Below are 27,141 nucleotides of genomic sequence, written 5' to 3'. Positions count from 1 at the left end.
TGCAAAGCACCCAATTGGTTTTTTTTCCACCAGATCTAGCATAATGTTACTAAATCCTCCTTCGTTTTCTGACACTTTATTACATTTTTTTTTTTGTTCAAATTCTTAATTAGGAGATTTCGGAAAATATAACACACGTGTTTCTTAATCAAGGATTTTATGTTTATTACATAAATATACAACTTTATCATCTCCTGTATTCCTCAATCGGTCAAGCGATTCTCTCTGCTTCTTTATTCGACTCGCCATTCGTACTTTGGGCAGCCTGCACGCCGAGACACGTGATGATGTTCCGGAAAACGATCCAGCTGCTCCTCCTAATATCAACCGCTGCCGATGATCCTGGCGAGAATTGAAGTCACACTCACTTTCCTTTGTTTTATAATATATGTTACAAAAATGGGCTAACGTTGTATAAAATTTCTCTAATAGAGTTAGGTTGCATTTCTACAGCGTCGTTTTTTTCTTGTTTTCTCTCTGCGCTTCCTCTAATACTCGAAAAAACAGCCTGCATCAACTGATCGAACCGGGGGTTTGCCTTTTCCAATTTTTTTTTAATAAACTCTAATAAATTATATTCTTTTCCATTTGGGTAGGTCGCTAAATGAGGGCGTGATTCATTTTTTTCTTGTGTATGATTCTCTATAACAGAAATATATAATGTATAATATAATTGATACTCTCTCCGCTTGTTCGCTGCGCTTCCAAAGTTTGTAAAAACACTATTTTCAATATCAGAGTGTAAAACTTTGTTATTGCCTGCGCGCCAGCTCCGTTGCGACGTTGACATAAATGATTCGTTTAGCTAGATGCGCGAACCCAAACTGAAGTATTATGTTCAATTTTTAAGTATGGAACATTTCATGAAGAAGGGCGATGAAAAAAATGGAAGCCAATATTTTTTTTCTCTAGTTGAACAGCACCGTGTTCGGGTCTTCGTTATCCATCTGCTTGACGTGTCGCAGCACGTCCTTTTTGGTAATCACGCCCAGGAGCCGGCTGGAATGGGTAGGAAAGCATTAGTTTCTAGCAAAATTTGAAGGGGGTCCTATAAACTCACCCGTTGTGCGTGACCAGGGTTTGCCGCAGGCCCAGCTTCCGGAACATGTCGACGACCGTCTCCATCGGCGTCTGGTCGGTGACGGTGATGGGCGCCATGTCGAGGATCTTCTTCAGCTTGAGCGGCGACGGGCCGAGGTTTTGGACGGGCTGCGCCGACGTGAATATCACCGGCGACTGGCCCGCGATGCCGTCGATCAGGCGACGTGCGTTGGCTGCGTGTGGAAATGGGAGGAGTTTAGATTCGCCTTGGGTGAAGTAACGGTTCTTACCTATCGCGAGGTTCAGATCCCTCCGCAGCACGAACCCGACCAGATATTGGTTCTCTTTGGACACGACCACCGGGTAGCCGTTGTGCTCAGTCTCTTTCAGTAGCGTTTCGATGTCGTCCACCGTCATCGAGTCCTGCGTTATCACGGACAGCGTCTCGTTGCGCCTACAAACAAGAGAGTGAGAGTTAAACATTATCTTTCAAGAAATTCGTTCAAAGTGGTTCTTACTTTGGCTGCATCACATCCGCCGCCAGGGTGGTGTGCTGGAACTCGTCCTTGCTGTCCAAGAACGGATATCCGTTCAGCGCAATGTGCGCGTCGTAGATGCCCTGCAAAATGTAACGACTTGAAACAAATCACAACACAACATCAACGGGAAATTGAATTACCTGTCTGCCGAGGGCATCGCCCACCCACTTGGACGCCATCGCAGCCGCCATCAGGGGCACGATGTACCGCACACCCCCCGTCAGCTCGAACATGATGACGACCAGCGACACTGCAAGCGTTCAAGGTTATTAATTCCAGAAGACCTCATCTACACTAAAAACCTTTTACCTGTCATTCGAGTAACACCGCCCAGCACGGCGGCCGCTCCGACCATCGCGTACAGCCCGGGCGTGATGCAGTCGTCCCCGGTCGAACACTCCCCGGAGAAGATCCAGATCTTTGGATAGTGGTAGGCCAGCTGTTCCATTCCTGTAAACGCGCGTGAAACCGCTCAGTACCCACTTGAATCTCCCTTCGAACACACACTTACCAATTCCCACGATCCGTCCCATGATGGCACCGAGCGCCAGCGACGGAATAAACAATCCACAGGGGACCTTCATGCCGAACGTGAAGATCGTCATCACCAGCTTCATCGCCAGCGCCAGCGTCAGCAGCCAGATCGCTTTGTACACGCCGGGGCCGGCCGCCGCGATCTCAATCGCCGAGTTGACGTCCGTAAAATTGCGGTTGTAGTCGCTGAAAAGGGGAAGAACAAATCGATGTTTAAAGCTTGTGTGAACAGACGTGCTAATTACGCCGTAACGCACCACAGATAGTCACGGTTGGAGATTCCGCACTGGCTAAACAGCAGATAGATCAGCTCGCTGGTGTTCATGCGCGTGTAGTGGTTCGGGTAGGCGATGACGGCCGTGATGAACGTCACGACCAGCACTTCCGTCACCGGGTACTGGCCCAGTTTGCTGTGCTTGCGGAACCGGCACCACCACAGGTTCGCTTTGATGAAGAGCGTCGCGATGCAGCCGCCCATAATGCCCAGCCCGATGAATGGGACCAGCTCGAAGAAGATCCACGGCTTGTTGTACTCCACGTAGAACAGCACCGAGTGCTCGTTTCCGAACGGATTGATCGACCGCAGGATGAACGCCGCGATCAACGCGCAGAAGAACGACCTCCAGAGCGTCTTCAGCGGGAAGTAGTACGACACCTCCTCCAAGCTGAACAGCACACCACCAATCGGTGCCCCAAACGCAACCGAAACTCCCGCCGCAGCAGCAGCCGAGATAATCTCACGCTTCTTGGCCTCGTTCCGGCCGTACTTTGGAAACAGATACGACAGTATATTCCCGATGCAGCTCGCTATGTGCACCATCGGCCCTTCCTTGCCCAAACTGAGCCCCGTCGACACGGCCAACATCAAGCCCACCGACTTGATGATCAGCGTCCACTTGCCCAAGTAGCTCCGGATGATGAACCCGGACAGGATGGTTTTAATCTCCGGAATACCGGACCCGCACGCGTACGGCGCAAACATCCGCACCAGCGAGGCCGCCAGCAGAGCAAACAAAAGTGCCCACGCGATGTAGAAAAAGTATGATATGATGTACGCCCCAACGCCCTCCCGCGACGAGGTCAGAATCTCCGCCCACGTGTACCACTGCGAGCAGTTTCCGCTCACGAAGCTCGTCTCGTTCGACGACCAGCAGCACTGCTCCCGGTTCAGCCAAAACGCCTGCGGGCAGATCCCAAACTTCAGATCCGTCATCCAGCTGGCACCGATGTCGATCACGCCGGCCACGCACCCCGTAAACAGACCCACCAGCAGCACGCACACCCACCCCGACGACGCGTCGTGCGCCCCCTTGATCAGATCCCACAGCGAGTCCTGGCGCTTCTTCACGATGTACCGGTGCCGCATCCGGTCCCGCGCAATGTCCCGCTGCCAGTCGATCGTGTGGAAATCCTCGTACTGCCCGATCCCGGGAATGTCGTCGCTGGTGTCCGTCATGCCGGAGAATGAGATACCTGCAAGGCAAAGAAAACACATCAAACAGAACTCAAACACCTTCAACAAAAAACATTAAATCTGTTAGTAGAAAAAAGGTTCGAATGGTGGTTAGTTGGAAATTTCGGAAGGACTCGATTCACAAAACAAGCAGGTGGAGCAAACGGGTTTACCTTCCAAAAGGCCGGAAAAGGACACGGCGACAGAATCTGTACCGGGTGGTATAGAATAGGATGTTGAAATACAAGCAGCTTACTAACGGTGGTAGGGCAGTGAAACTTATACGGGACAAATATGATGCGAACTTTACAGGCAAAAAAAGTGGGTTTGTTCTACCTAGTAGGGAATCTCCAGTCGAGTTTAAATAGAGAGACTTTTATTTGACACCCTTTCAAATTATCTGAACGACTTGACTTGACAATGATGCTTTAAATTGTTCTAATTTCTCAGAATTGTATGAAAATGCAATTATAAATTTCCTGTGCTGTATGCTTTAGGTGTTAAACAAACACGCAGAAAAATAAGGCATATTTGAATCAACAAAACGTTTTGTTGATTTGAAAATCAAAATTTTTGTTGAATCAACGCTAAACGTCAAAGCAGTTTTTTCAAAACAGCAAAAGACTTTTGTGGAATTGAGAAAAACAAGGTTCGTTTTAACGCATTTTTTTTTTTGTTGATTCAGACCTCGTTCAGGCTGATTCTACAAAACATTTTTCTGCGGGAAGTTTCTTCGAAATGAAAAAAAAAATGCTTCAAAAAATATCAGTGAATGTTGTTCATTTTTTTTAGAAGATAAAATATAAAAAAATAAAATATCTACTCATAAACTGCTAGATAACCAAAGCAGGCAAACTATCAAAAAGTTTGTTTGTATGCGAGTTTGTTTTTTTGTTTGTCGTAGTCTAATAGCTCCTTAAGCAAGCATTCGAAAATCTGTAGCTTGAGAAGGGACTTTCTGATCGATATGGTGTCTTCGGCATATGCCTTATGCCTTATGCCTTATGCCTTATGGCATATGCCTATGCCTTTTGTATGGACAGCTGCCAAATTTGTAAGGAAAATTATATGGACAAACTAATGATGCAAAATGGCACCAACAAAGTTTCAGTCGGATTAAAAAATACAAAAATTCAAAATTAACGTGGAGACTTCCATCATTGTCATGATTTTTCGTTCAAAGACATAAACTTTGCGTCGCTTTCAATATTTTGACAAAATTCCTTCAAGTTGTTTAGAATAGTGCCCAACACATGCTGATTCCTTTTGGTGCCGAAATTCGTTAAATTGAATTTAATACAGAACATTTTATAGTGATGATCAATTTTCTTCGAAAATGGTCAACGACTTCACCTTTAAAAAATTCGAATTCGTAGAGAACTGCTCTGAACTTTTGGTGACGTTACAACGTAGATTTTTTAAAAGGGTGTTCTGCTTGCGTTGTAACGTCACGGAATCTCTCAATGCTGTACTGCCGTTCTACACATAATTGTCCCATGTTCAAAAAAGTGCAACTGAGCAAAACGCGATTGAAATTTTTCGACCGATTTCTGTGTTTCTACGCATAATTGTCCCGTGGGTTCCTATTCGCTCTATGTGCCCCTAATCGCCCCAGTTAGCAGTTTATCACCCTTATTTGTGATTCTCTTGCTATACAACAGGTAAACAAGGCATAATGCTTAGTCAAACTAATGATTCCGTGTAAGAAAATACTTGGTGGGACAATTATGCGTAGAAGTTCAACGATGGGACAAACAGACTTGGTGTTGTTTTTGATGAGTTTCCGAACAAAGTACCAGATTTTATGTGTTTTTCTTAAAGTACACATCAGATTAAACTTAAAAATGGCATAAAGTCAAAATCGTCAAAAACTGACATGGGACAATTATGCGTAGAACGGCAGTGTATCTTTGAGAAAAATGGACCAATTTCGATCTACCCAGTTGCATTCCACGGGAAATTTATTATTTTATTTTATTAAATTTACAGAATATGATAAGCTTTGGAAAATTGGTTCCTGACCACCGGAGATATTTCGGGTTTCCGAAGGTGGTTTTGAGGTGTTGTTTTGCTGGTGCCTGAAAACATGATGTTTCGATTTATTGCAGTTAATTGCGTCAAAAGTCAAGGTTATAAATCTTTGAATGTTTGTAATAGTTGGATTTACAAGCCTTAAACTATATACAGAATCCAATCACAACATCTATTTCACCATTGAATCAAGTTTTATTTTTTTAGCCCGGAGAATGTGTCCTTTTCATTTGTCTTTACTGGAATTGCTGTAGCAAAATATTGTAATATATTTTCAAATTGTTTTTTTTTTATTTTTTCAATAAATTATGTTTCCGTTCTTAGAAATAATTAGGATATTACAGTTTGAGAGTCTTCAATAATTTATGTAAACGTGAAAAATGCCTTTTTGCAATTCCGTCGTGAAACTATTTACTTTGCCTGTCATTCTTGAACGACGAAATGGCCTACTTTTCTGTACCAACAATGACAGAATCGAGTAGCAACACTTTTCAAAATAAATGCTGAAAGGTTCTACTTTTCAACACTGAAATGAGTGCTGAAAAGTTGAACTTTTCAGCATTTCTTTCAAAAAGTAATACTTTTCAACATTTGAACGATTGATTGACAAAATACATGAACATTTGACTTATGATTTCGCTCAAAGGTTGTTTTTCGGAATTGCAAAAAAAAAATGTATGGAACTCGTTGCAAAACTTGATTTTTTCAGCACTCGTCGTATATATCCAACTCGGTGAACCTCGTTGTACGAGGTACGTACTCGATGTACGACTCGTGCTGAAAAAATCTTCTTTTTGCAACTTGTTGCATAAACTACTATTCTTTTAAAAGAAAAGTACGAAAATGGACATTGTGTCAATCTGAGGTAAGAAAAATAAGCAATTATGTATAGCATATGTTGGGATCTATTTTTACTTTATGAACAAACTACTAAATTGAATATGCCAATTTATATGCATAAACTGATGCCAAAAGTTACAGGTATTAAATAATAATAAAGTAAGATTTCGCAGTACCTAGTAAAGAGTCAAGCAGAAAATGTCACACATACCTTCGTGATCCGAGTGAAAATCTCGCCCAAATCTGGACGCGTGATGCGTGGGCGTCGTTCGCACTCCACCGTTATCGCTGCCACCACCACCGGCGTGAAGTCCTGCTGCTCCTCCTATCGAACCGGTGCTGCCACCCACACTGCTGCTGGCGCCCACTCCGTCCTCCCGGCTGCCACTTCCGCCACTGCCGTTCGACGACAAGTGGTACTGGTAGTTGGGATTGCTTACGTTATTTGGCGTGATGTCGATCATTTCGTCGTCCGACGCAACCGACAGCGAGGTGGTATTTATGAAGCCTCGCTCATTAATCGGCGATCCAGTCGTCTGTAAGGGTGGAAGAAAGTGTAAAAAAAAATAAGAACATATTTAATTGCGCAAACACACACTTCAGGGACTGGATTGCCATCCAATAAATTATTAATAGCTCTCGTTAGGTGTGTCTGGTGCAGAAAAAAATAACATTTGACATTAAACATCAATTTCCGAGTATCGGTTTCAAGTGCAACGTAGCGTTCCAAAAATAGTTTCGCCAAATGGAATGGAAGCAGAGAATGTTACTCTCAACTATTTCCTTCAATTTGTAACCATCATTCAAAGAAGTACCACCTTGCAGACAAGAATTACCCAGATTTTAACAACAACTCCGTTCAAACCATATTTCGCACAATCACTCTAGCAAGAAAAAAGAAGTGCAGCAATCTTTCCTCTCTCACTAACCTAACACAACTAGGACAATAGATTTGCAGTCTCACGCTGGAACAGGACTATTTCACTCTCCTGCCCAACTGTGTCAGAGCAGCAAAAAACCAGCCATCGGCCAGATAAAAATCAATAAAGCCCGCAAATGCGCATGTTCCCCCCTACAGTCAACGTGAAAGGTGTGTACTGTTCAGCAGTATCGTACGGTGTGAAGCAGATAGGACGCATTACTGCAGCGGCAAAACGTTACATGTGACACTTGTCACATTGTTAACAGTATTGTAGTAAGCCGTAATATGAAACAATTATTCACTTACTGGAGTTTGATAAACAGCGTGTGTGTACAACAAAAGCGCGGCAATATCTTTGCCAATTAATTACTAGGTTTATTTTTCTTACTGAGGAAAGGCTGGGAATCCACACAGAAACATACATACAAACATATTTTACCTCTGCTATCGTTATCCTTTATTGCCTTTTTATTTTTTATAAGTTTTTACAATCACTTAATTTTTTCCTGTTTTTTCCATTTTCTTCTATAGAAAAATAAAAATAACATTCAAATTGTTTAAAAAATGTGTGGAGGCGATTAAAAAAATTAATACTTTGATTAGTTGACCTCAAAAATAACATTAGGAAAACTTTGGCAAATTAAAATAAATAAGTCAAACTTTCAAACCTTATTTTTAGAGTTCTTCTTTTTATTTTTTTACGATCGACGCTCATCTGAAATAATTAAGGTCGTAGATGATGTCTTTCACGTGAATTCTTGTGATGTTACATATGTATGTATTGGTTCGTTTGAAAATGGATAACGCCAAGACTCCTGAGATTCACGTAGATTTCGCATGAACATCCATATGGAAAAAAATCACCTATATTTTCATGCAACATTGTGGTGAACACTATTTTGAGTGTAGAAGTGACTTGAAAAAATATTTGTCTACTTGAATAATCTACATTACATTCTCAATTGATTAGTTAAGTTTTGGTTGATTAAAACATTCCTTTATTTTGAAACAGATAATGAACAGGTTAAATCGGCCATCACAAAAATATTTTCGTTTTCATTTCTTACGCTATTTATTTATTACCTAAAAATGGTATAATTTGCTATAATTGTCGATTTTATGATGAAATAAAACAATTTCAAACCAATTTACTCGCTGTAGGATATAATGAAAATATCACCCTAAGTTTCAGCGCTCTCTAGTGGGGGGGTAATTTTGACGTTTAATTCCCTATCGCGAGTACTTTAGGTAGAAAGCCATAATGCTGCTCGCTATCTGGGCTGTACGAAGAATGCCGAGGGGAGCATCAATGCCATCAATGCATTACACTTTCTTCAAAGTTACTTAAATTTGTGTTCAGAGCAATTTTTTCAAGTTTCCTTGAATTGTGCCTTGAAATCACACAAAAACTATAAAAAAAGTTTTATTTATTACACTTGATTGTTGCATCCATTGACCCCTCGGTCATTTTACTTTGTTTTGGGTTTTGGACGTTTGACAGCTTTTTAGGGAGCGTTCTTTTATTACGTAACGCAGTAGCGGGAAGGGGGTCGGAGGCCGTGTTACGCTCTATACAAAATTTTTAAAATTTGTATGGAAATTTTGTTTGAGGGGGGGGGGGGAAGGGGGTCTAAAAGTCCGATTTTTCGCGTTACGTAATAAAAGAACGCTCCCTTAGGTGGGCTAAACCCCAGTTATCGAGCGCTCAGTTAAACAACGCCCAGTTACCGAACAAGTAGCGTATTAGCATTTTAGTGTAAAAATGCACATTTTATGAAACTAAAATGGGGACCATTCATAAGTTGCTTGCCATCATTAGTTTCCAAAATATCTAGGTATCGACGAAAATTTTATTTTTTGCGAAAAATATTTTTTTTTGCGATGCTGTACATTGGAATTTCATAAAAATGCAAAACATTTTTAAACAAGCCGAAACATGTTAAATATGATTATCAATGCAGAAAAATGCATTTTAGCTTGTTTTCAGTTGATTAGACTTCTATTTTCATGGAAATTTTGAAGTTTTTTGGAAAAATATTTTTTTTTTGCCCCCTGACCAATTTTGAAGGGGGGCGACAAAAGCTTTGAAAAATGTTTGCAACGGCCCTATTGAGGTTTAATCTATCTAACTAAAAATATAAATTTATTTGGTATAAATATATGGATTTTACAAAATTTAAATACTTTTTAGTTTAACTTTTGTTAATTAAAGTTTCATGTTGGCAAAATTGCTCTAAAATGTTCAAGGCAAGTCACCTGCAATGGAACAATACAAAAAACATGATGTTTTACTAGAAAAGTATATATTTTCGTAGAGTGTCTCATTGTTCCTGCCAAGTGCGTCTACAATAAGACAGTTGAATAACTCTGGCCGTAGACAAAAGATCGATCTCATATTTTGGTAAATGTTAGAAGTTATTTCATGATTTGTTAGAACACATTTAAAGAAAGAAAATGCAACAAAAAGCTCATTAAAACATGCTGATGAAAAAATAAAAAAAATCGTTGAAAATTAAAAACCAAAAGTGTCTCATTGATGACTACCCTACCCTACATGAGCAATTCTCTACCAAAACCGGAAATGGATTTTATTTGTATTTTTTTATTTGGCTCAAACTTTGTGGGGGCCTTCCCTATGACCAAATATGCTATTTTATGTCATTGGTTCACCCATACAAGTCTCCATACAATTTTGGCTGCTGTCCATACAAAAATGGTATGTAAATATTCAAACAGCTGTAATTTTTGAGTGAATTTTCTGATCAATTTGCTGTCTTGGGCAAAGTTGTAGGTATTGTTGAGGACTTTTGAGAAAAAAAATAGGTACACGGAAAAAAAAATTTGCAGATTTTTTTATCATTTTTTTTTCACTAAAACTCAATTTCCCAAAATACGTAGTTTTTGATTTTCGAGATTTTTTGATATGTTTTAGGGGATAAAAATCCGCAACTTTTGAGCCATAGCGAAACATGGTCAAAAAATCTGCCGCCGAGTTATGAATTTTTGAAAAAATAGTGATTTTTGGAAAAAATCGAAGTTTTATGCAAAAACAAGTTTGACATTACTTTTTAATGCAAAATTAAATTTACAATCGAAAAGTACATTACAGATTTTTTGATAAAGGGCTCCGTTTTCAAGATATAGCCACCGAAAGTTTGATTTTAGCGAAATATTTGCAGTTTTTCAATTTTTAAAAATAGTGACCATGAGTGACCATTTCTAAAAATATTTTTTTTTGAAAAGTTCAGAAAATTTGCTATAAAATTGTCTAAGAGACATTGAAGATTGGACCTCTGGTTGCTGAAATACAGCGAATTTAAGAAAAAGAAACACGAAAATTGAAGTTTTCTAAATCTCACCCAATCAGCCCACCATTTTCTAATGACGATATCTCAGCAATTAATGGTCCGATTTTCAATGTTAATACATGAAACATTCGTGAAATTTTCCGATCTTTTCGAAAAAAAAATATTTTGAAAATTTTTAAATCAAGACTACCATTTTAAATGGGCGTAATATTCAATATTTGGCCCTTTTAAAACGTTAGTCTTGATTTAAAAATTTTCAAAATATTTTTTTTTCGAAAAGATCGGAAAATTTCACGAATGTTTCATGTATTAACATTGAAAATCGGACCATTAATTGCTGAGATATCGTCATTAGAAAAAGGTGGGTTGTTTTGGTGAGATTTAGAAAACTTCAATTTTCGTGTTTCTTTTTCTTAAAGCAGCTCTATCTCAGCAACCCGAGGTCCAATCTTCAATGTCTCTTAGACAATTTTATAGCAAATTTTCTGAACTTTTCAAAAAAAAATATTTTTAGAAATGGTCACTCATGGTCACTATTTTTAAAAATTGAAAAACTGCAAATATTTCGCTAAAATTAAACTTTCGGTGGCTATATCTTGAAAACGGAGCCCTTTATCAAAAAATCTGTAAAGTACTTTTCGATTGCAAATTCAATTTTATCTAATCTAATCTAATCGAACACAAGCGCAGCCAGTCCGAAGAAAGCATCCTGGAAGAACTTGTGGTAAGATTACGCCTCAAGTATTTTCTTGTCAATATTAATGATTACAGTACATCCGAGTTACCCCGAAAATGTATAGCAAAAATTAAAGCGGCCAGGCCTACTGCGTTGCATTAACCGCAGAGACAGATTCTGTGAACGGATCACATTTCACAGAATCATCAGGAGGAAGGATGCGTGGACATACCGTACCAAACGCTCCGAATCAGTTGTGGTGTGGTGTGTTAGTGTAAATTTGGCAGATAATAATATTTAGAGGCGGGGGAGGGTTGGGAGGTGGAGGAAATGAGGATAGGAAAAATGGAAGGTGGGAAAGGGATAATATGGATATATCATTTGAACAATAGAATATTATATAAAATAAGGGAAAAAAATCTTCTATCAAATAATGATAGATAAAATGGATAGATCTCACCAAATTAAGATTCAGATTCAACGATCCATAATAAACCTCCTTCACAAGCAAAATTCCGATCCATCGGCTTGGTAGATTGCGTAGGGATCGGAACCCAACATTCCAATTTCCTTGGAACAGCTTCCCGACGTCTTCAACGATATCCATACGAAAAGAAAGTAGAAATCCCTTCTGGACCAACACTCGGAAGACTTCACTCTTTCTGCAGAAATGTCCATTTCTTCGCTTTGGCAGCTTACACCTCACAAAGTTTTACGCGGATGATGACATTAAAACCAACTGTCAGAAAAGGCAAAATACGGATCTAATATCTGGTTTAGACACTTTAATTTTCTAAAATTTTCCTAGAAGGTTAATTTTTAATTCGAAAAAAACATGACGCAGCAAAAAAATATCACGCCCGCACGCACCCGATTGCAAATTCAATTTTGCATTAAAAAGTAATGTCAAACTTGTTTTTGCATGAAACTTCAATTTTTTCCAAAAATCACATTTTTTTCAAAAAATTATAACTCGGCGGCAGATTTTTTGACCATGTTTCTCTATGGCTCAAAAGTTGCGGATTTTTGTCCCCTAAAACATATCAAAAAATCTCGAAAATCAAAAAATACGTATTTTGGGAAATTGAGTTTTAGTAAAAAAAATGTTGATAAAAAAATCTGCAATTTTTTTTTCCGTGTACCTATTTTTTTCTCAAAAGTCCTCAACAATACCTTTAACTTTGCCGAAGACACCAAATTGATCAGAAAATTCACTCAAAAGTTACAGCTGTTTGAATATTTACATACCATTTTTGTATGGACAGCAGCCAAAATTGTATGGAGACTTGTATGGGTGAACCAATGACGCAAAATAGCTTATTTGGTCATAGGGAAGGCCCCCACAAAGTTTGAGTCAATTTCGTAGAGAGTTGCTCACATGTCTGCCCTGATAAGCTTAAATCACGACAGGGCCGTAGCCAGGATTTTTGTTCGGGGGGGGCTTGGGTGCAAAAATTCAAGGAGTATAAAAATCAGCAAATCATTTATACCATCACTTGGTTTGTGGTATAATTATTGAGATGAATTGTAAAATTTTAATGTAATGTATGCAAAAAAGTTTTCGAAGATTTTCATATTAAGTTATCAATGTATTTATTGAAGAAACTCGTTCGTCATTTTTTTTCTTTATTTTAACAGCTAGTTTGTATTAAAGGAGTAGAGAAAGTGTTTTTTTTTACATTTTCTTGAATTGTTTAATTGTAATCCAATTTCGTGATAAACATCGCTAAATTTAAAATATACTTAACTTGAATCAAATTTTTGAAAGCATAAATTTTTTTTAAAAGAAGTATCGATTTATCTAACCATATGTATTATGTTTTCTGTATTTTATACTGAGATAAATTTTAAACCGTCTGGATTTACATTTTCAGCTGTGTGATAATTGTGATGGTTTATCTAACATTTTTCATTTTTTCTAGCACAACATAAAACTCATAACTGGAATATTTGTTTTTCTTAAAATTTTATAAACAAACTTAAACAATGTTTTATTTTAATTGTTCTAAGCTATTGAAGCCATTTTATATTTTGCGAAGCTCCTGGTGCTCTCAAAAATAAATAATTTTAATGAAATACAAAAATATAATCGTTGAAATTTCAGCTTCTGAAGTGTCTCCATGGCAACAAAAAAATTACGTCGAATCTCAAGTTTACATCAACTGAGTTTACATGTGATTCATTTTTTCCGTGTCGAGTAAATTCACATTTTTTTCTGTGTAGGCCTATAATAAATATATATTTGAAGAAAAAATCAGTGCCTGTGTTTAATTTTAATGTGTTAAAAATTTAGATAAAATGTATTAAATTAATTTTTAACGCCAAAATATTCACTGGAAAAGTTGTTAATAATGCATATGTAACCATTTTTAAATGCATATGTAACCGTTAAAATTTTCCTCGATTGCATCAAACATCAAAACGAATCAGGTTTAACTTTAATATTCCGACTAAACGCCATTTTCAAATTCATTACTCATTGTATTCTAAAAATTGGTCCAGAATTTGAGCAAAAATAAAATTTTAAAACATGACAAAAAAATTTAATCAGATCTCAATTCTAAAGATAATTTTTTAATAAAATTTTAATCTATATACATGTTTAATAATTTAGGATTGTAACCATTTATTAAAATCGATATTTGTTCAAGCAATATCTTGACTCTAGGAACAAAATCCTGCACATTTTATGGTTTAGAAATTTTATATTTACGAAACGTTGCTAAATTAAAAATAAAGAAAACTTTATGTAAGAATTCATAAATTAATTAGTTTTATCCTGTAAATCTAATCTTAGTCTGCACTTGAATTCAAACATACCAATATTCGAAGCATCAAAAAAATAAGATTATTAAAACATAATTTATTGAAATGATTGAAAATTATTTTTGAATATCTTTATTTAAAAATGATAAAAATTTTTTTATAATTTAAGGATTTTTAGTTGTAATTATTTTATATTTTTATGTATTTGATTTTTTCATTTTTGGAATTTCTGATTTTTTGAAATTATCATGTGTAATTATTATCTTAAATTTTTGTTTTAAAAGTAAAGAATACTTTATGTAAGAATTCTTAAATCAATTACATTTTTCCTGTAAATCAAATCTTAGTCTGAATTTTGCTACAAGAACTATATTTTACTTTCAAACGAAAATTTTGAAAATGTCCTGTAGTACGGAGACTCTTAAAACTCCATACAAAAAAATCTCAAGGAACGGTCAAGAAAAGGTTTACGAAAAGACTTCTCTTAAGCGGTACGCAGCTGAAAAGGAACAGAAACAAAAGCGTCGTTTGATATTTCTTCGGGAGCAATATGTGTTGATGAGATTTTGATTTGTTTATTTGGATGCGACTGAAAATAACGTTTGAAAATAATGTATTCGCTTAAATAATATTGAAGAATTGCCTCATGAAGCTGACTATCAAAACGCTGAATCTAAAAATGCTGAAATAAGGGAAAAGCCATTACAAAAATTACTTAATTTTCTGGGAAATATAAATTAATTTAGGAATACTAGAATTCAAACATAAAAATATTTAAAGCATCCAAAAATTAAGATTGAAAAAACATAATTTATTGGATTTTGAATTACTTAATTTTAAAATGATATTTTTTTTAGTTTAGGATTTCTTAAGTATCAATTATTTTATTAATTTTTCAGTTATAGATTTTTTAATTATTGGAATTTCAGATTTTTTGATATTATTCTGTTGAATTGCTATCTTAAATTTTTTATGTTTTTAATATTTTTATTTTTGATTTCTGGCATTTCTTTGTCTTATACCAAAAAAATTTAAATCAAAAATTATGAAAATTTAGAAATTTGAAAGTGAAAATTTTTTAAATCTTCAATTAGCCGTTGCGAATATTATTCTGAAGTTTATGTCACTAAACTCTGACCAAAGTTGAGAGGGTTACAAATCAAAACTACAAGCTATGGTTTTATTATTTTAAAAGTGTTCAAAACACACTTTAAATCAGTACAGTTGTTTTGCATCATTAGTTTTCAAAATATCTAGCTGATGGCGAAATCCTTTTTCGTGAGAAAAACTTTCCGCAGTTCCGCGACATGTTACAAAAATTCTAAATATTTTTAAACGAGCCCAAACATGTCGTATATGATTGTCAAAGCAGGAAAAACATTTCAAATTTGTTTTCCGGACCGACCTGGTCGCTGGTCCTAAAAAGACTTAATCGAAATAAGTTATTTCCATTAAAATTGTGAAGCTATTTTTTTAAAATATTGTATTTGTTCTCTGTTTTATGGTCCATTTTGAAAAGGTGGCAACATAAACTTTGGAAAATATTTACAATTGATATTCAGAAATAAGAAATTATAAAAAAAATAATAAAGAAATTTTAAAATTTTCAAAATGCAAATTCTAATCTGTAAAATCCAAAAAATAGAAATTAAATAGTTTAAAAAACTAACCTAATCCACCTATGTGGTTGATGCCTTCCTCACTTTTTACCAAAAATAGGTAATACGAGTGGTTTGGACACACATTTCAGGTTTTTTCAGATCCAGAAAAAAAACACAGATATAACTTATGTGGCAATAACTCGTTACAGGGTTGTCAGTTCTTCAATGTTTTGGACTCTTTGGAAAGGCCTTTCAATTGATGGGTCGGATGATGGATCCGGACATAGTTAACATACATTTAAAAGAGATCCGGCTTCAAAAAAGTACATGAATATCACTTAAGTAGTCATAACTCGAGACAAGTTTGCCAGATCTTCAATGTTTTGGACTCATTGGAAAGGCCTTTCAATTGCCAAATCAACGATGGGTCGGATGGTGGATCCGGACAAAGTTTACATACATTTAAGTGAGATCCGGCTTCAAAAAAAAGTACATAAATATCACTTAAGTGGTCATAACTCGAGACAGGGTTGCCAGATCTTCAATGTTTTGGACTTATTGGAAAGGCCTTTCAATTACCTAACCAACGATGGGTCGGATGATGGTTCCGGACATAGTTTACATACATTTAAGTGAGATCCGGCTTCAAAAAAGTACATAAATATCACTTAAGTGGTCATAACTCGAGACAGGGTTGCCAGATCTTCAATGTTTTGGACTTATTGGAAAAGCCTTTCAATTGCCTAACCAACGATGGGTCGGTTGATGGATCCGGACATAGTTTACATACATTTAAGTAAGATCCGGCTTCAAAAAAGTACATAAATATCACTTAAGTGGTCATAAATCGAGACAGGGTTGCCAGATCTTCAATGTTGTGGACTCATTGGAAAAGCCTTTCAATTGCCTAACCAACGATGGGTCGGTTGATGGATCCGGACATAGTTTACATACATTTAAGTAAGATCCAGCTTCAAAAAAGTACATAAATATCACTTAAGTGGTCATAACTCGAGACAGGGTTGCCAGATCTTCAATGTTGTGGACTCATTGGAAAAGCCTTTCAATTTCCTAACCAACGATGGGTCGGATGATGGATCCGGACATAGTTTACATACTTTTAAGTGAGATCCAGCTTCAAAAAAGTACATAAATATCACTTAAGTGGTCATAACTCGAGACAGGATTGCCAGATCTTCAATGTTGTGGACTCGTTGGAAAGGCCTTTCAATTGCCTAACTAACGATGGGTCGAATGATGGATCCGGACATCGTTTACATGCATATGATTGAGATCCGGATATTTGTGAAAACACATTTTTATGCATAACTTTTGAACTACTTATCAAAACTTCAAACAATTCAATAGCGATGTATGGGACCCTAAACCAAGTCGAATGCAACTGGATCGATCAAAATCGGTTCAGCCAGTGCTGAGAAAACTCAGTGAGAATTTTGGTCACATACATACATACACACACACATACACACACACATACACACACACATACACACACACAGACATTTGTTCAGTTTTCGATTCTGAGTCGATATGTATACATAAATGTGGGTCTAGGAGCTTTTAATAAAAAGTTCATTTTCAGAGCAGGATTATAGCCTTACCTCAGTGAAAAAGGCAAAATGAATTATTGATCAGAAATTATATAATTTGAAAGTGATGTTTAATTAATTTAATTTCAGAGTTTTTGAATCCAAGCTTAAACTTTTTTAACGTTTTGAATATTTTTATCATTTTATTTCTTCCTTTAAAAATCGCAAGCTCATGCACAAAGTGAAAATTAGTTGATAAAAAGTATTCACTTAGTTGATCTTCCGATTTTTGATATATTAAATAAAAATTGGAGATTGGCCACGGTGGAAACTAAAAAATGTGACCAAAAGAAAGCATTTTGGACGAGTGGTTTCGGAAAAAAGGTTTACGAAAAAGTAATAAAAAAATACACAAGGATATTTCTCAAGCATTTTTCTCTAAGGTCTTTGATATGTAACTAACCATATTCTTAAAACCAAAACGATAAAATTAGAATTGTATTTCTGATAATAGTCAAAATTCACTCAAATGTTTTTCATATTAAATGCTTTCGTTTTTGAAAACAAAATCTAAATATTTTTGAGAAATTATGATAAATTTTGAAAAATGTAGAGAAAAAACATGTATTAACAGTGTAAAGGTTTTAATGCAAATAAATGAGGGCTATTAACAGTGTAAAGGTTTTAATGCAAATAAATGAGGGCTATTAATTTTACAATCCAAATTCGACTAGCCGAAGCCTCGATTATCCAAAGTTTCGATTATCCGAAGTTCGAAGGACTTCGGATAACCGAATCAGGAACAAATGAAATCGGCATGTTTTATTTGCTTGATTTTAACATCAAATTCGGCATCTGTTTTTTTAATGGTCCAATACACCAAGTTTTTGCTTTTTGGGTGTTTTTTAATACCCCTGACGGTTTCAAAAGCACCCAAAAAGCAAAATCTGGAAATTTGGTTTATTAGACCTTTAAAAAAAACACCAGAAATATTTCTTGACCTCCATTTTGACCGCCACATTGAATCCAAAAATTCTAAATTATTTTATGGTTCTTCAGGGGTCATACTTAAGTTCTACAATCAAAAATAAGACAACAAGATCTAAGGATTTTTGCTGTCCCTATTCAGACTGTAGTCCCGATTCGCCCCAGATGACGGTAATTATTTCTATGTAGCCCCTTAGAGCAGTCCGCTAGGAAATTGCTATTTTCGAAGGTTAATAACTTTTTAGCAAAAAACCCAAAAAATAAGGTGTCTTCGGGAAAGTTTTTCCAAATTTAAAGAAGATATTAGTTCTGAAAATTGATAAGAACTGGATAGTTATTGCGCCTTCCATTGGTCAAAAACTGAAACAGTTGCTTTTCTCCATACAATTTGACGATTTTGCCCAAACTTGGTGGTCAGTGGTCAGAAAAAGCTCAAAATTTGGAACTTAGGCTAGTGATGCGTAAATCTTTGATTTCAGGGGATAGCCCCAAGTAAGCCCAGATTTGGACCATCCTAACCAATGTAATGCTAAAACTACAAGATAAATGAGATGTTACTGAATGGAACAATGTTCAAATCTGCAGCTCAATTTTTAAATATCCAAATTTTGGATCCATAATCTACAAAAACTGAGCCCGGCAATGGACAGGCAAATTACTTAGTTTGATCAATCAATTCTTGATTCTCTATCTTACAAATTATTTCTGGGAAGAGAACACACAATCATTGATTTAAGATTTTTTTAAGGTAGTTCAATTTAAAAAAAAATGGAAAAAATTTCGGGGGGGGCTGCAGCCCGGAAGCCCCCCCCCTGGCTACGGGCCTGAATCACGACTAGCCGGTCTCGGTGCAAGAACCACCACAGCGCGAGGTGCATCTTCGTTTGTATAGTGATAAAAGGCAGAATCCGCTCTTCTATCTGCAGCAGTACAAAAGCAGTTGCTTACCTTATTTCTACCGACCGCCTGATACGTGGGGTGATCTCCGCTCAGCGGATGGCTGCCGACCACGGTTGATGATGTGGACAGGTTGTTCGCTCCCTTCAAAGGAAACTTTTCCATAGTAGGTACTGGGTACACTACTTCCTCGGGGTTACGCTCGCTGAGTTTACAGTTAAGACGGTGGCGGCAATTGCGCGAGAACGGGTTTATCAACTAGCAATGATAACGCCATGCATTGTATATGATTGAGTTGATGCACTTTCGCAACTTTCGGATGGGCGGAAGCTGCCGCCGGTGCGGATTTTCACACGGGACCCGCGAAACAATCACAAAAATGAGACTGACACGTAGAGGTGACAATCGAGATGTCGTAACCCGCAAAGAATCAATCAAGCGAATCAACGAAACGGCCCACAAATTGATTAGCACTTTCAACACGTCGCAAATTGCTCAAACTTTTCCTCGGAAGTGACTTTCCTGCCAGAACCACCGTCCGAGGGTTAATGATCAATGATGATGACGAGATCTTTACGATGCATCAAAAACAATAACAACAATAAGAAGAGGCGAAGAACATCCTCTTTTTTTCCTGCTGCTGACCCAAATTACGCCCCTCACGGTAAACAAATGGTATCAAAAATATCACAATTACACGGACGAGTACACTAATCACACCGATAAGCAGAGTTTTTGCACACAAACGCGATTGTTCTACCGTTTTCAACACTGTTTTTGCATGACCGACCGACGTCTCTGCTTTTCTACCTTCACCGATGGAATTTCAATCACTCTGAATGACAACCTGTGCAGTATGACAGGAACCTTGGGGGAGCGACTTGAATCACGTGACGAGTAAACATGTATTTTTGATGAAAATCTGCAAAAAAGGAATTAAAACAACAGAACATTGAATATTGCATAAAACAAATTAAAATTAACATCCAGTTTTTTATAAAAAAAATAAACCGAAGAGCACAAAACGTGGCGTTACGTAGTTACAGAATGACTCCATAATATTATTGTACCCACCAGACTAGTCGCATGCAGTGGGTGGTGGGTGCTTCTTTCGAATTAGGGTGGACTTATTTTTTTTATTCAATCATTTTTAATTATGTTCACAATGTTAGTGATTCAGATGGCTTTTTTCGTCTAAAGTTCTTCTTGTGTGTTCTTGCTGTACACAGCATATATATCTTACGTTTTACATTTTGAATGTTAAAATGCTTATAAATGGAGTTTTTTTTTGAAAAGGTCATATAAGGCCGTTGCAAATATTTTTCAAAGTTTAGCTGTCAAGTAGGACCTTTTCTGTCAAGAAGGGCCACGAAACTATTTTTTTTAAATTGATAAATAAAACAATTATATCAAAAATTTCAGCTTAATTTTGGGACCCAATTACTGTTAATTCTTTATGAGGAAGTAACACATAATGGCAAAACAATGACAAAACAAATGAATAAAAAAACACAAAAAAAAATCAAACCTTATTTTGAAACAAATTTGGAGTTCGATCAAATCAAGAAGAAAATGTTATATCATGCATTGAAAATATAATGAAATAAGATAACAAATTTGGGATTCGATCCAGAATGTATCAATCAAGACCATAAATATTCTATAACTGACACCTAGGCAGCAATTTTAGAGAAATTGGGTACTATGTCAATTTTTATGTATATACTTTTTATGTACAACTATAAAAACACGACTAAAAACCATTTCAAATCCCTTTTTTTCATTTTAATGCAAAAAAAAAATGACTTGGAACAAGCTGTCAAGAAGGACCGCGAGGTTAATTTTTCAAAATTGATTTAAAATCCATTTTAAACTCAAAGGGTTATTGTACTCAAACAAATAAGCTTTATGGCTGTTAATAAAAATATCAGCAATCTAAGCTTCATTTTAGGTTCCAATTCTCATTAATTTTGTTTAGTTTTAAGTAGTTTTTAGTAATCCGAAATAATTCTGGAAAACTAAAAGTAATCCAGGTAATTTACTTTCCACTGGACAGTAATTCTTGATGCTGGATACCCTTTGATATTTCAACATTTAAATATTCTAAACCTAAAAATTATTTGAAAAATGGCATTTAAATAGAGATTTTTTAAAGGTCCTGTAAACGCAGGGAATCTTACTGTTTAAATGACCTGGTTGATTAGTTGGCCAACTTTGACCCAAACCATGAACCCGGCTGCTGAATATTTAACGACTCCAGTTTCTCAGAATTCATCGACTCCACTGACTCTGAAAGTGGTTTACAATTGAGTAGTGCGGTGCCTGTGTGGATGCTCAGTCCTGTTTTTTCGTGTTATTTTCCGTCTCTTTTGTGTCGCTGTTCGAGTGCATGGGGTGATTGGCTATTATAATTAAATAATGGCATCAGTAGTGCGGTGCCTGTGTGGACGCACAGTCCTGTTTTTTTTTTCGTTTTTTCCGTCTCTTTTGTGTCGCTATTTGTGTACATGGGGTGATTGGATTTCTTCTTCTTCTTTTTTCATTTATTTTTTGTTCGCGCGTTCGTTGGCCAATGAATTTTATTTTTGTTCTCTTTATATAGTTTTCGATAGAAACGATCCGATTTTTGTTTTTTGAGACAAGCAAGTCGTATTGCTGGATTAAGTCCTTTCCATATCATCGAGGATCGGAAGGCACGTCGACGGATATGTTTTAAGGCTTATGATATAAAATAATTTTAATGAATGAAGCCCTTCCTACATCACCGTTGATCGGAAGGCACGCCGACGGAGAATTTCGTGAGAATCGCGGTCGAATTAATACTATATTTAAATCCTTAGATAGGTATCTTTCCGCAGCCGGCTGCCTAAGATTTTTAAAATTTCAACCGATAAACAAATTGCTCATGGTCGCATCACCTACCACAGTGAATCCTGACCTCATACCCATCTTACTAACCCCTCAAAACTCATGTGATACTTTGTCGGAGACGCAGTCGATTTGGCGGTCCCATCACTCAAGTATCGGCTAACATTCCCATCCACTTCCCCGTGTCTTACCACTTACCACGTGGCCGGCGTCGGTATTGATCAGCACGATAGGGACCTTTGAAAATTGCGAAGGGGTGATGATTGGTTCCTACTTTTCATCTGTGGTCCACGGAGCAATGTTTGGGGGTCCTGGTCAATAACGAAGTAGCAGCTACGGGTAGACACCAATGCTATGCTATGCTATGCTATTCATCGACTCCACTGACTCCGACTCCAGAGCCCTGGATTTAAGATAAGCTTTTTAGCTACGATTTTAGTCTTTTTGATTAGTTTCGATTACACGCTTTGCTCAAATGGATTATACACCATTGAGTTTTGAGTTTTTTTTTTGTAATAATTGTGTAATTTCAAATCTGTTGATACTAAATTTCTAAAATCACACATTGGACGGGTTTGATTTTTTTGTGAATCAAAGATTAAACATATTTTAAAGATAGAACACGTTAAAACCATTATGGATTCTAAATCGCATTTAAATATCAATGAAATAAAAACATTGTGATTTTTTAATTCGTTGAACTATCAATTATATTTAGAGTTTTTCTGAGTTTTTTTAAAGACCCTTTATACTATTTTCGTATGATAATTTTTTCATTTCCACTTGCATTGTGGCGTTCTACCTTTACTACCCTAGCAAGAACAGCACTTTTTGCTCACACAGTCTATCACAAATTGCCAGTCGGTGCCATCTATCTGCGTCGCGTTCTACCTATCGTGTCATGTATTGAATTGCTCTGCATTAAAATGCCGGTTTTAAAACTTCTTAGGATTCTCACATATCTCATGACCGTGGGTATGTTATCGGCCCAGGCCCAACCGGTGTCTCAACCAAACGTTCTGCTGATCATGCTGGACGACTTCCGGCCCGCGATCAAAGCCTTTGGAGACGTAAACGCCATTACGCCGAACATTGATCGGCTCGCCCAGAAGGGATACTATTTTACGAACGTTTTTGCTCAGGTAAGGGGTTTCCTTTGGTGAATGATTTAGTAACTGTAACAAGGGGTTGTTATTTTTAGCAATCGATTTGTGCGCCGAGTAGAAATTCTTTGCTCACCGGAAGGCGACCCGATACTACTAAGTTGTACGATTTCTACAGCTATTGGAGAGAATTTGCGGGCAATTTTACAACCATTCCTCAGTATTTTAAGGAAAATGGCTACAGCACGCAATCTATTGGAAAGATATTCCATCCTGGAGTTTCGTCAAACTATTCGGATGATTATCCGCTGAGCTGGAGCTACGTCCCGTACCATGCACCAACGGCGGAGTTTATGAACAAGCCAGTTTGCATAGACAAGGCAACGGGGAAGTTGAAGAAGAATCTGCTTTGTCCAGTTGTGCTGGAGTTACAACCTCAAGGAACACTTCCGGACATCCAGAGCACGGCAGAAGCTAGAACGTTTCTTAAAGCCAAAAGAAATTCAAGTCAACCGTTCTTCCTGGCCGTCGGTTACCACAAACCCCACGTTCCCTTCCGGATCCCAGAACGTTATCTGGATCTTCACGATGTCAATAAGTTCAAAACGCTAGATCTGGACTACCCTCCCCATGGACTTCCGTCGGTCGCTTGGAATGCCTACCAGGACCTTCGAAGTCGGGACGACATTAAAGAGCTGAACGTTAGCTTTCCTTTCGGTCCGATTCCGGACGAAACCAAGGTCAAAATCCGTCAACATTACTACGCAGCCGTAACTTACGTGGACGAACTCATTGGCAGACTTCTAACGGAGGTCAACTTTGACAACACGGTCATCGTGCTGACGTCGGACCACGGTTGGTCCCTCGGAGAGCATGCCGAGTGGTCAAAGTTCAGCAACTATGACGTGGCGCTGAACGTTCCGCTGATAGTGTACAGCCCGGACATCGCAACACGGCTCAACAATAAGATTAGTCGGGTGGGCGAACTGCTCGACTTGTTTCCGACGCTGGTTGAGCTGGCCGGATTGCCACCGGTAGAGCGGTGTGAAGATGCTAGTAAGGAGGACACGTGCGTTGAGGGGAAATCCCTTTTGCCTTTTATTAGAGGAGGTTCAACATCGGCAGATGCGTCGTTGGATGAGGCTTTTAGTCAATACCCGCGACCGGGCACGTACCCAACAGTGTATCCGAACTCAGACAAGCCAAAGTTGTACCAAATACAAATTATGGGATATACAATGAGGACGGAGCGCTTCCGGTATACGGCGTGGATCGGGTTTGATCCAGCCACATTTAAGAGAGGTACTATTGGGTTCTTGTAACTTAAGTTTTGAGAATAAATCATATTCATATTAAACTCTCCTTATTCTTTCACAGATTGGTCTCAACTGTACGGAGAGGAACTGTACGACCACAGCATCGATCCAAAAGAGAACCTTAACCTGCTGGATCGGCCGCAGCTTGGCGAGGTAAAGTCTTGGTTGAAATTGCGATTACAGCAGAAATTTCTCTAGAGTTTCAACAGACGAATTAGTATAATGGAATCTTCAAAACCGGTTACGATATACAAACAAACAAAGTTATGCGTACCATTTTATAGAATAGACTGAATAAATACGAATAAAGTAATCAATTACCTGGGTTTCATTTTGCGACACGCTCGACCAACTGTTCGCTCAGTTCCCAAAGGCTCTGCTGCATGCGTTTGCTCTTGGACGTTCCGCTAGGTTCGCACACGTAGCAATTGTTGAAGTACAGCCCGGTCAGGCCGTTGAGCTCGTGAGCCGTGGCGCAGTAGATTGTTGTGCTGGCAGCTTGTTGTAGCGATTTGGTAAACGGACGCACCAGGGCAAACAACACCCGGTAGAACCACCAGTTGCGGGCAATCTGCGACGAAACCATGTTGCCCGGATGCAGTGAAAATACCGATATGCCGCGGGTCTTCCAACGGCGAGCCAGCTCAGCGGCAAACAGGACGTTAAACAGTTTTGCGTTGTTGTAGGCCACCATGCTCCAGTACTTGTTCGGGGGCGGCGAGAGGTCGCTCTCGGACAGTTTGGTCAGCATGCTGAAGCGATGTGACTCGGATGAAACCACCACGATCCGGCTGGTGTGGTCCAGCAATTCAGAGAGTAGCGTTGTTAGTAGGAAGTGCGACAAATGCGACACTTGGAATGTTGTTTCAAATCCGTCTTCGGTAGTGCTGTACGGCAAGGCAAAAACTCCGGCGTTCAGAATAAGCATGTCCAGGTGCTTCCAGCGAGACTTGACCTGGGCTGCGCATTCCCGGGTCGACTCCAAAGAAGCCAAATCTAATTTAACAAAAGAACACTTTTGTCCAGCCGTGCTCTTCTCCTTGACAATCCGTTCAATTGCTTCTTTGGTCGCTGTCTCATTCCGACAGGCAAAGATAATCTCACATCCGTGCAACGCCAACGACCGCGCCGTCTCAAACCCAATCCCGGCGTTACACCCCGTAATCAGCGCCACTTTTCCGCTCAAGTCACGCCCGTGCAGGACCTGTAGAGCACTGGTCCCGCTATCAAATCGCTGTCGTAGCTCACCCACCTGGGCAGATTCCTCCACGGCAAAGGCCAATCTCGGATCGGTGTACGACTTGCGCTGGGTCTTCTCGTCCAGAAAAATAATCTTACCCGTAGATTCCTCCACATGTTTCGTCCACCCGAGCGGCAGATCTCCGGACACGCGTTTCATTTTCCCGGTGCGCGGATGTGTCCACTGGGTGCTCTTATCATGGTGGTTCACGTAGTATACGAACCCGTCGTTGGTTGCGCGCTCCTCCCAGGCCGGTGGCAGCTCGTCCTCCGAATCCGACTCAGGAAGTGGGACAGACATTTTGCTCAAACGTGGCAATTGCCGTATCTCCAGGGAATGGTGCGAAAGAGGCAAAGTCGAACCGTTTGACTACGTGTCTGGATCGGCACTGATAAGAAATCTAATCTGATAACGGCCACGATACCGATCTGGTCTGATAAACAAATTTCTACTGACGAACCATCGTCAATGATGATGATGAAACAAAAAAAAAACAAACAACAGCAAATTTAGCTACACTGAAAAAAATTTTAGAGAGATTCTTCGTTGACAGACCACCCGAGCAAAAGTAAGCGGGGGAGAGAAGATGAGAAAAGTTGATTTCGGCAAAATCTTTATTATTTTTGCAGTTGTGTTAATTCGAGACGGAAATTGAACAGATACCCAGTCACGACGTTCTAGCAAGACTCTAACAGAATTCTTAGAGAGCTGGTTATTCTTAGAGCATTCTAGCAGAAATGTTCCACCGTTCTAGCAGGATTCTGACAGAACCAGCTCTGCTAGAATATTTCGTGACTGGGTAACATTGCATGTTTACATGCAATGTATTGTTAAAGTCTGCTTAAACCGCTTGAACTGGCACACGCTTTCAGCGAATCGAATAGCGCGCTCCAAAATCGTTCTGAGCGCAGATTTTATTGAAACGACACAAATTACAAATTGAAGCACAGTCGCAATATGGGGGAGAGCATTAGTTCAGCGAACCCTGAAGGTAGATGGAGTTGGTGTTCGCTGGAGAATTTGCGGTCAGAATTTTCTCAAAAATATGTATGGGGTAGCACGTCAGTTCGTCAGTTCTATAAGTTCATGAGGTTTATGCAAAATGCCAAAACCTTTTTTTAAATCAATTTTCCAAATAATTGAAAATTGCATTAACGGATTGATTGAAAAAGTTTCATTTAAAAACCATTTATTATGTATACCGAAACTGAAGGAGCTATTAGACTATGGCAAACAAACTTGCTCTTTTTTGTGTTTGACAGTTTGCCAAACTCGCAAACTTGTAAAATGCACACAAACAAATGCAAAAAGTTTGTTTGTTTGCCAGTTTGTTTGTTTGTTTATTTGTGATAGTCTGATACGTTCTTGAGAGGATACTTTTGCCCCTTGAAAATTGACCGATTCTCCGACTGCTTAAAATCCAAAGTTTTGACTGTAGCAGCACAATAAAAGAAGAAACCTCTCAATGT

At 38.2% G+C, this 27,141-nt stretch overlaps 3 protein-coding genes across 6 annotated transcripts; 1 reads left to right on the top strand and 2 right to left on the bottom strand.

Moving 5' to 3' along the window:
- Window positions 1-144: 144 nt before the first annotated feature.
- On the bottom strand, window positions 145-20,008 carry LOC6036405 (H(+)/Cl(-) exchange transporter 5). 4 transcript variants are annotated; one of them, XM_038262114.1, is made up of 11 exons: window positions 7,275-7,342; window positions 7,037-7,090; window positions 6,650-6,974; window positions 2,372-3,587; window positions 2,092-2,300; window positions 1,890-2,030; window positions 1,721-1,830; window positions 1,560-1,660; window positions 1,332-1,495; window positions 1,061-1,274; window positions 145-999 (listed from the first exon to the last, which is right to left on the bottom strand). In XM_038262114.1, exons 3-11 carry the CDS (start codon window positions 6,900-6,902, stop codon window positions 909-911), a joined length of 2,499 nt encoding a protein of 832 aa, XP_038118042.1. In that variant the 5' UTR covers window positions 6,903-6,974; window positions 7,037-7,090; window positions 7,275-7,342; the 3' UTR covers window positions 145-908. The 4 variants fall into 4 exon arrangements, with proteins under 4 accessions (XP_038118042.1, XP_038118039.1, XP_038118041.1 ...); XM_038262111.1 differs by lacking the exons at window positions 7,037-7,090; window positions 7,275-7,342 and adding an exon at window positions 19,197-20,008; XM_038262113.1 differs by lacking the exons at window positions 7,037-7,090; window positions 7,275-7,342 and adding an exon at window positions 7,368-7,506.
- A 2,751-nt stretch (window positions 20,009-22,759) lies between these two features.
- Window positions 22,760-24,758, top strand: LOC6036406 (iduronate 2-sulfatase). Its single transcript, XM_001846407.2, has 3 exons — window positions 22,760-23,155; window positions 23,215-24,418; window positions 24,494-24,758. Exons 1-3 carry the CDS (start codon window positions 22,775-22,777, stop codon window positions 24,628-24,630), a joined length of 1,722 nt encoding a protein of 573 aa, XP_001846459.2. The 5' UTR covers window positions 22,760-22,774; the 3' UTR covers window positions 24,631-24,758.
- LOC6036407 (WW domain-containing oxidoreductase) lies at window positions 24,697-26,179 on the bottom strand. Its single transcript, XM_001846408.2, has one exon. The coding sequence runs from the start codon at window positions 25,970-25,972 to the stop codon at window positions 24,761-24,763; it is 1,212 nt and encodes a 403-aa protein (XP_001846460.2). The 5' UTR covers window positions 25,973-26,179; the 3' UTR covers window positions 24,697-24,760.
- Window positions 26,180-27,141: the final 962 nt, after the last annotated feature.

This window comes from Culex quinquefasciatus, chromosome 3 (genome assembly GCF_015732765.1).
Source record: "Culex quinquefasciatus strain JHB chromosome 3, VPISU_Cqui_1.0_pri_paternal, whole genome shotgun sequence".
NCBI classification, from domain to species: Eukaryota; Metazoa; Arthropoda; class Insecta; order Diptera; family Culicidae; genus Culex; species Culex quinquefasciatus.
The sequence above is the reverse complement of the archived record's forward strand: the minus strand, read 5'-3'. Positions and strand labels throughout refer to the sequence as shown.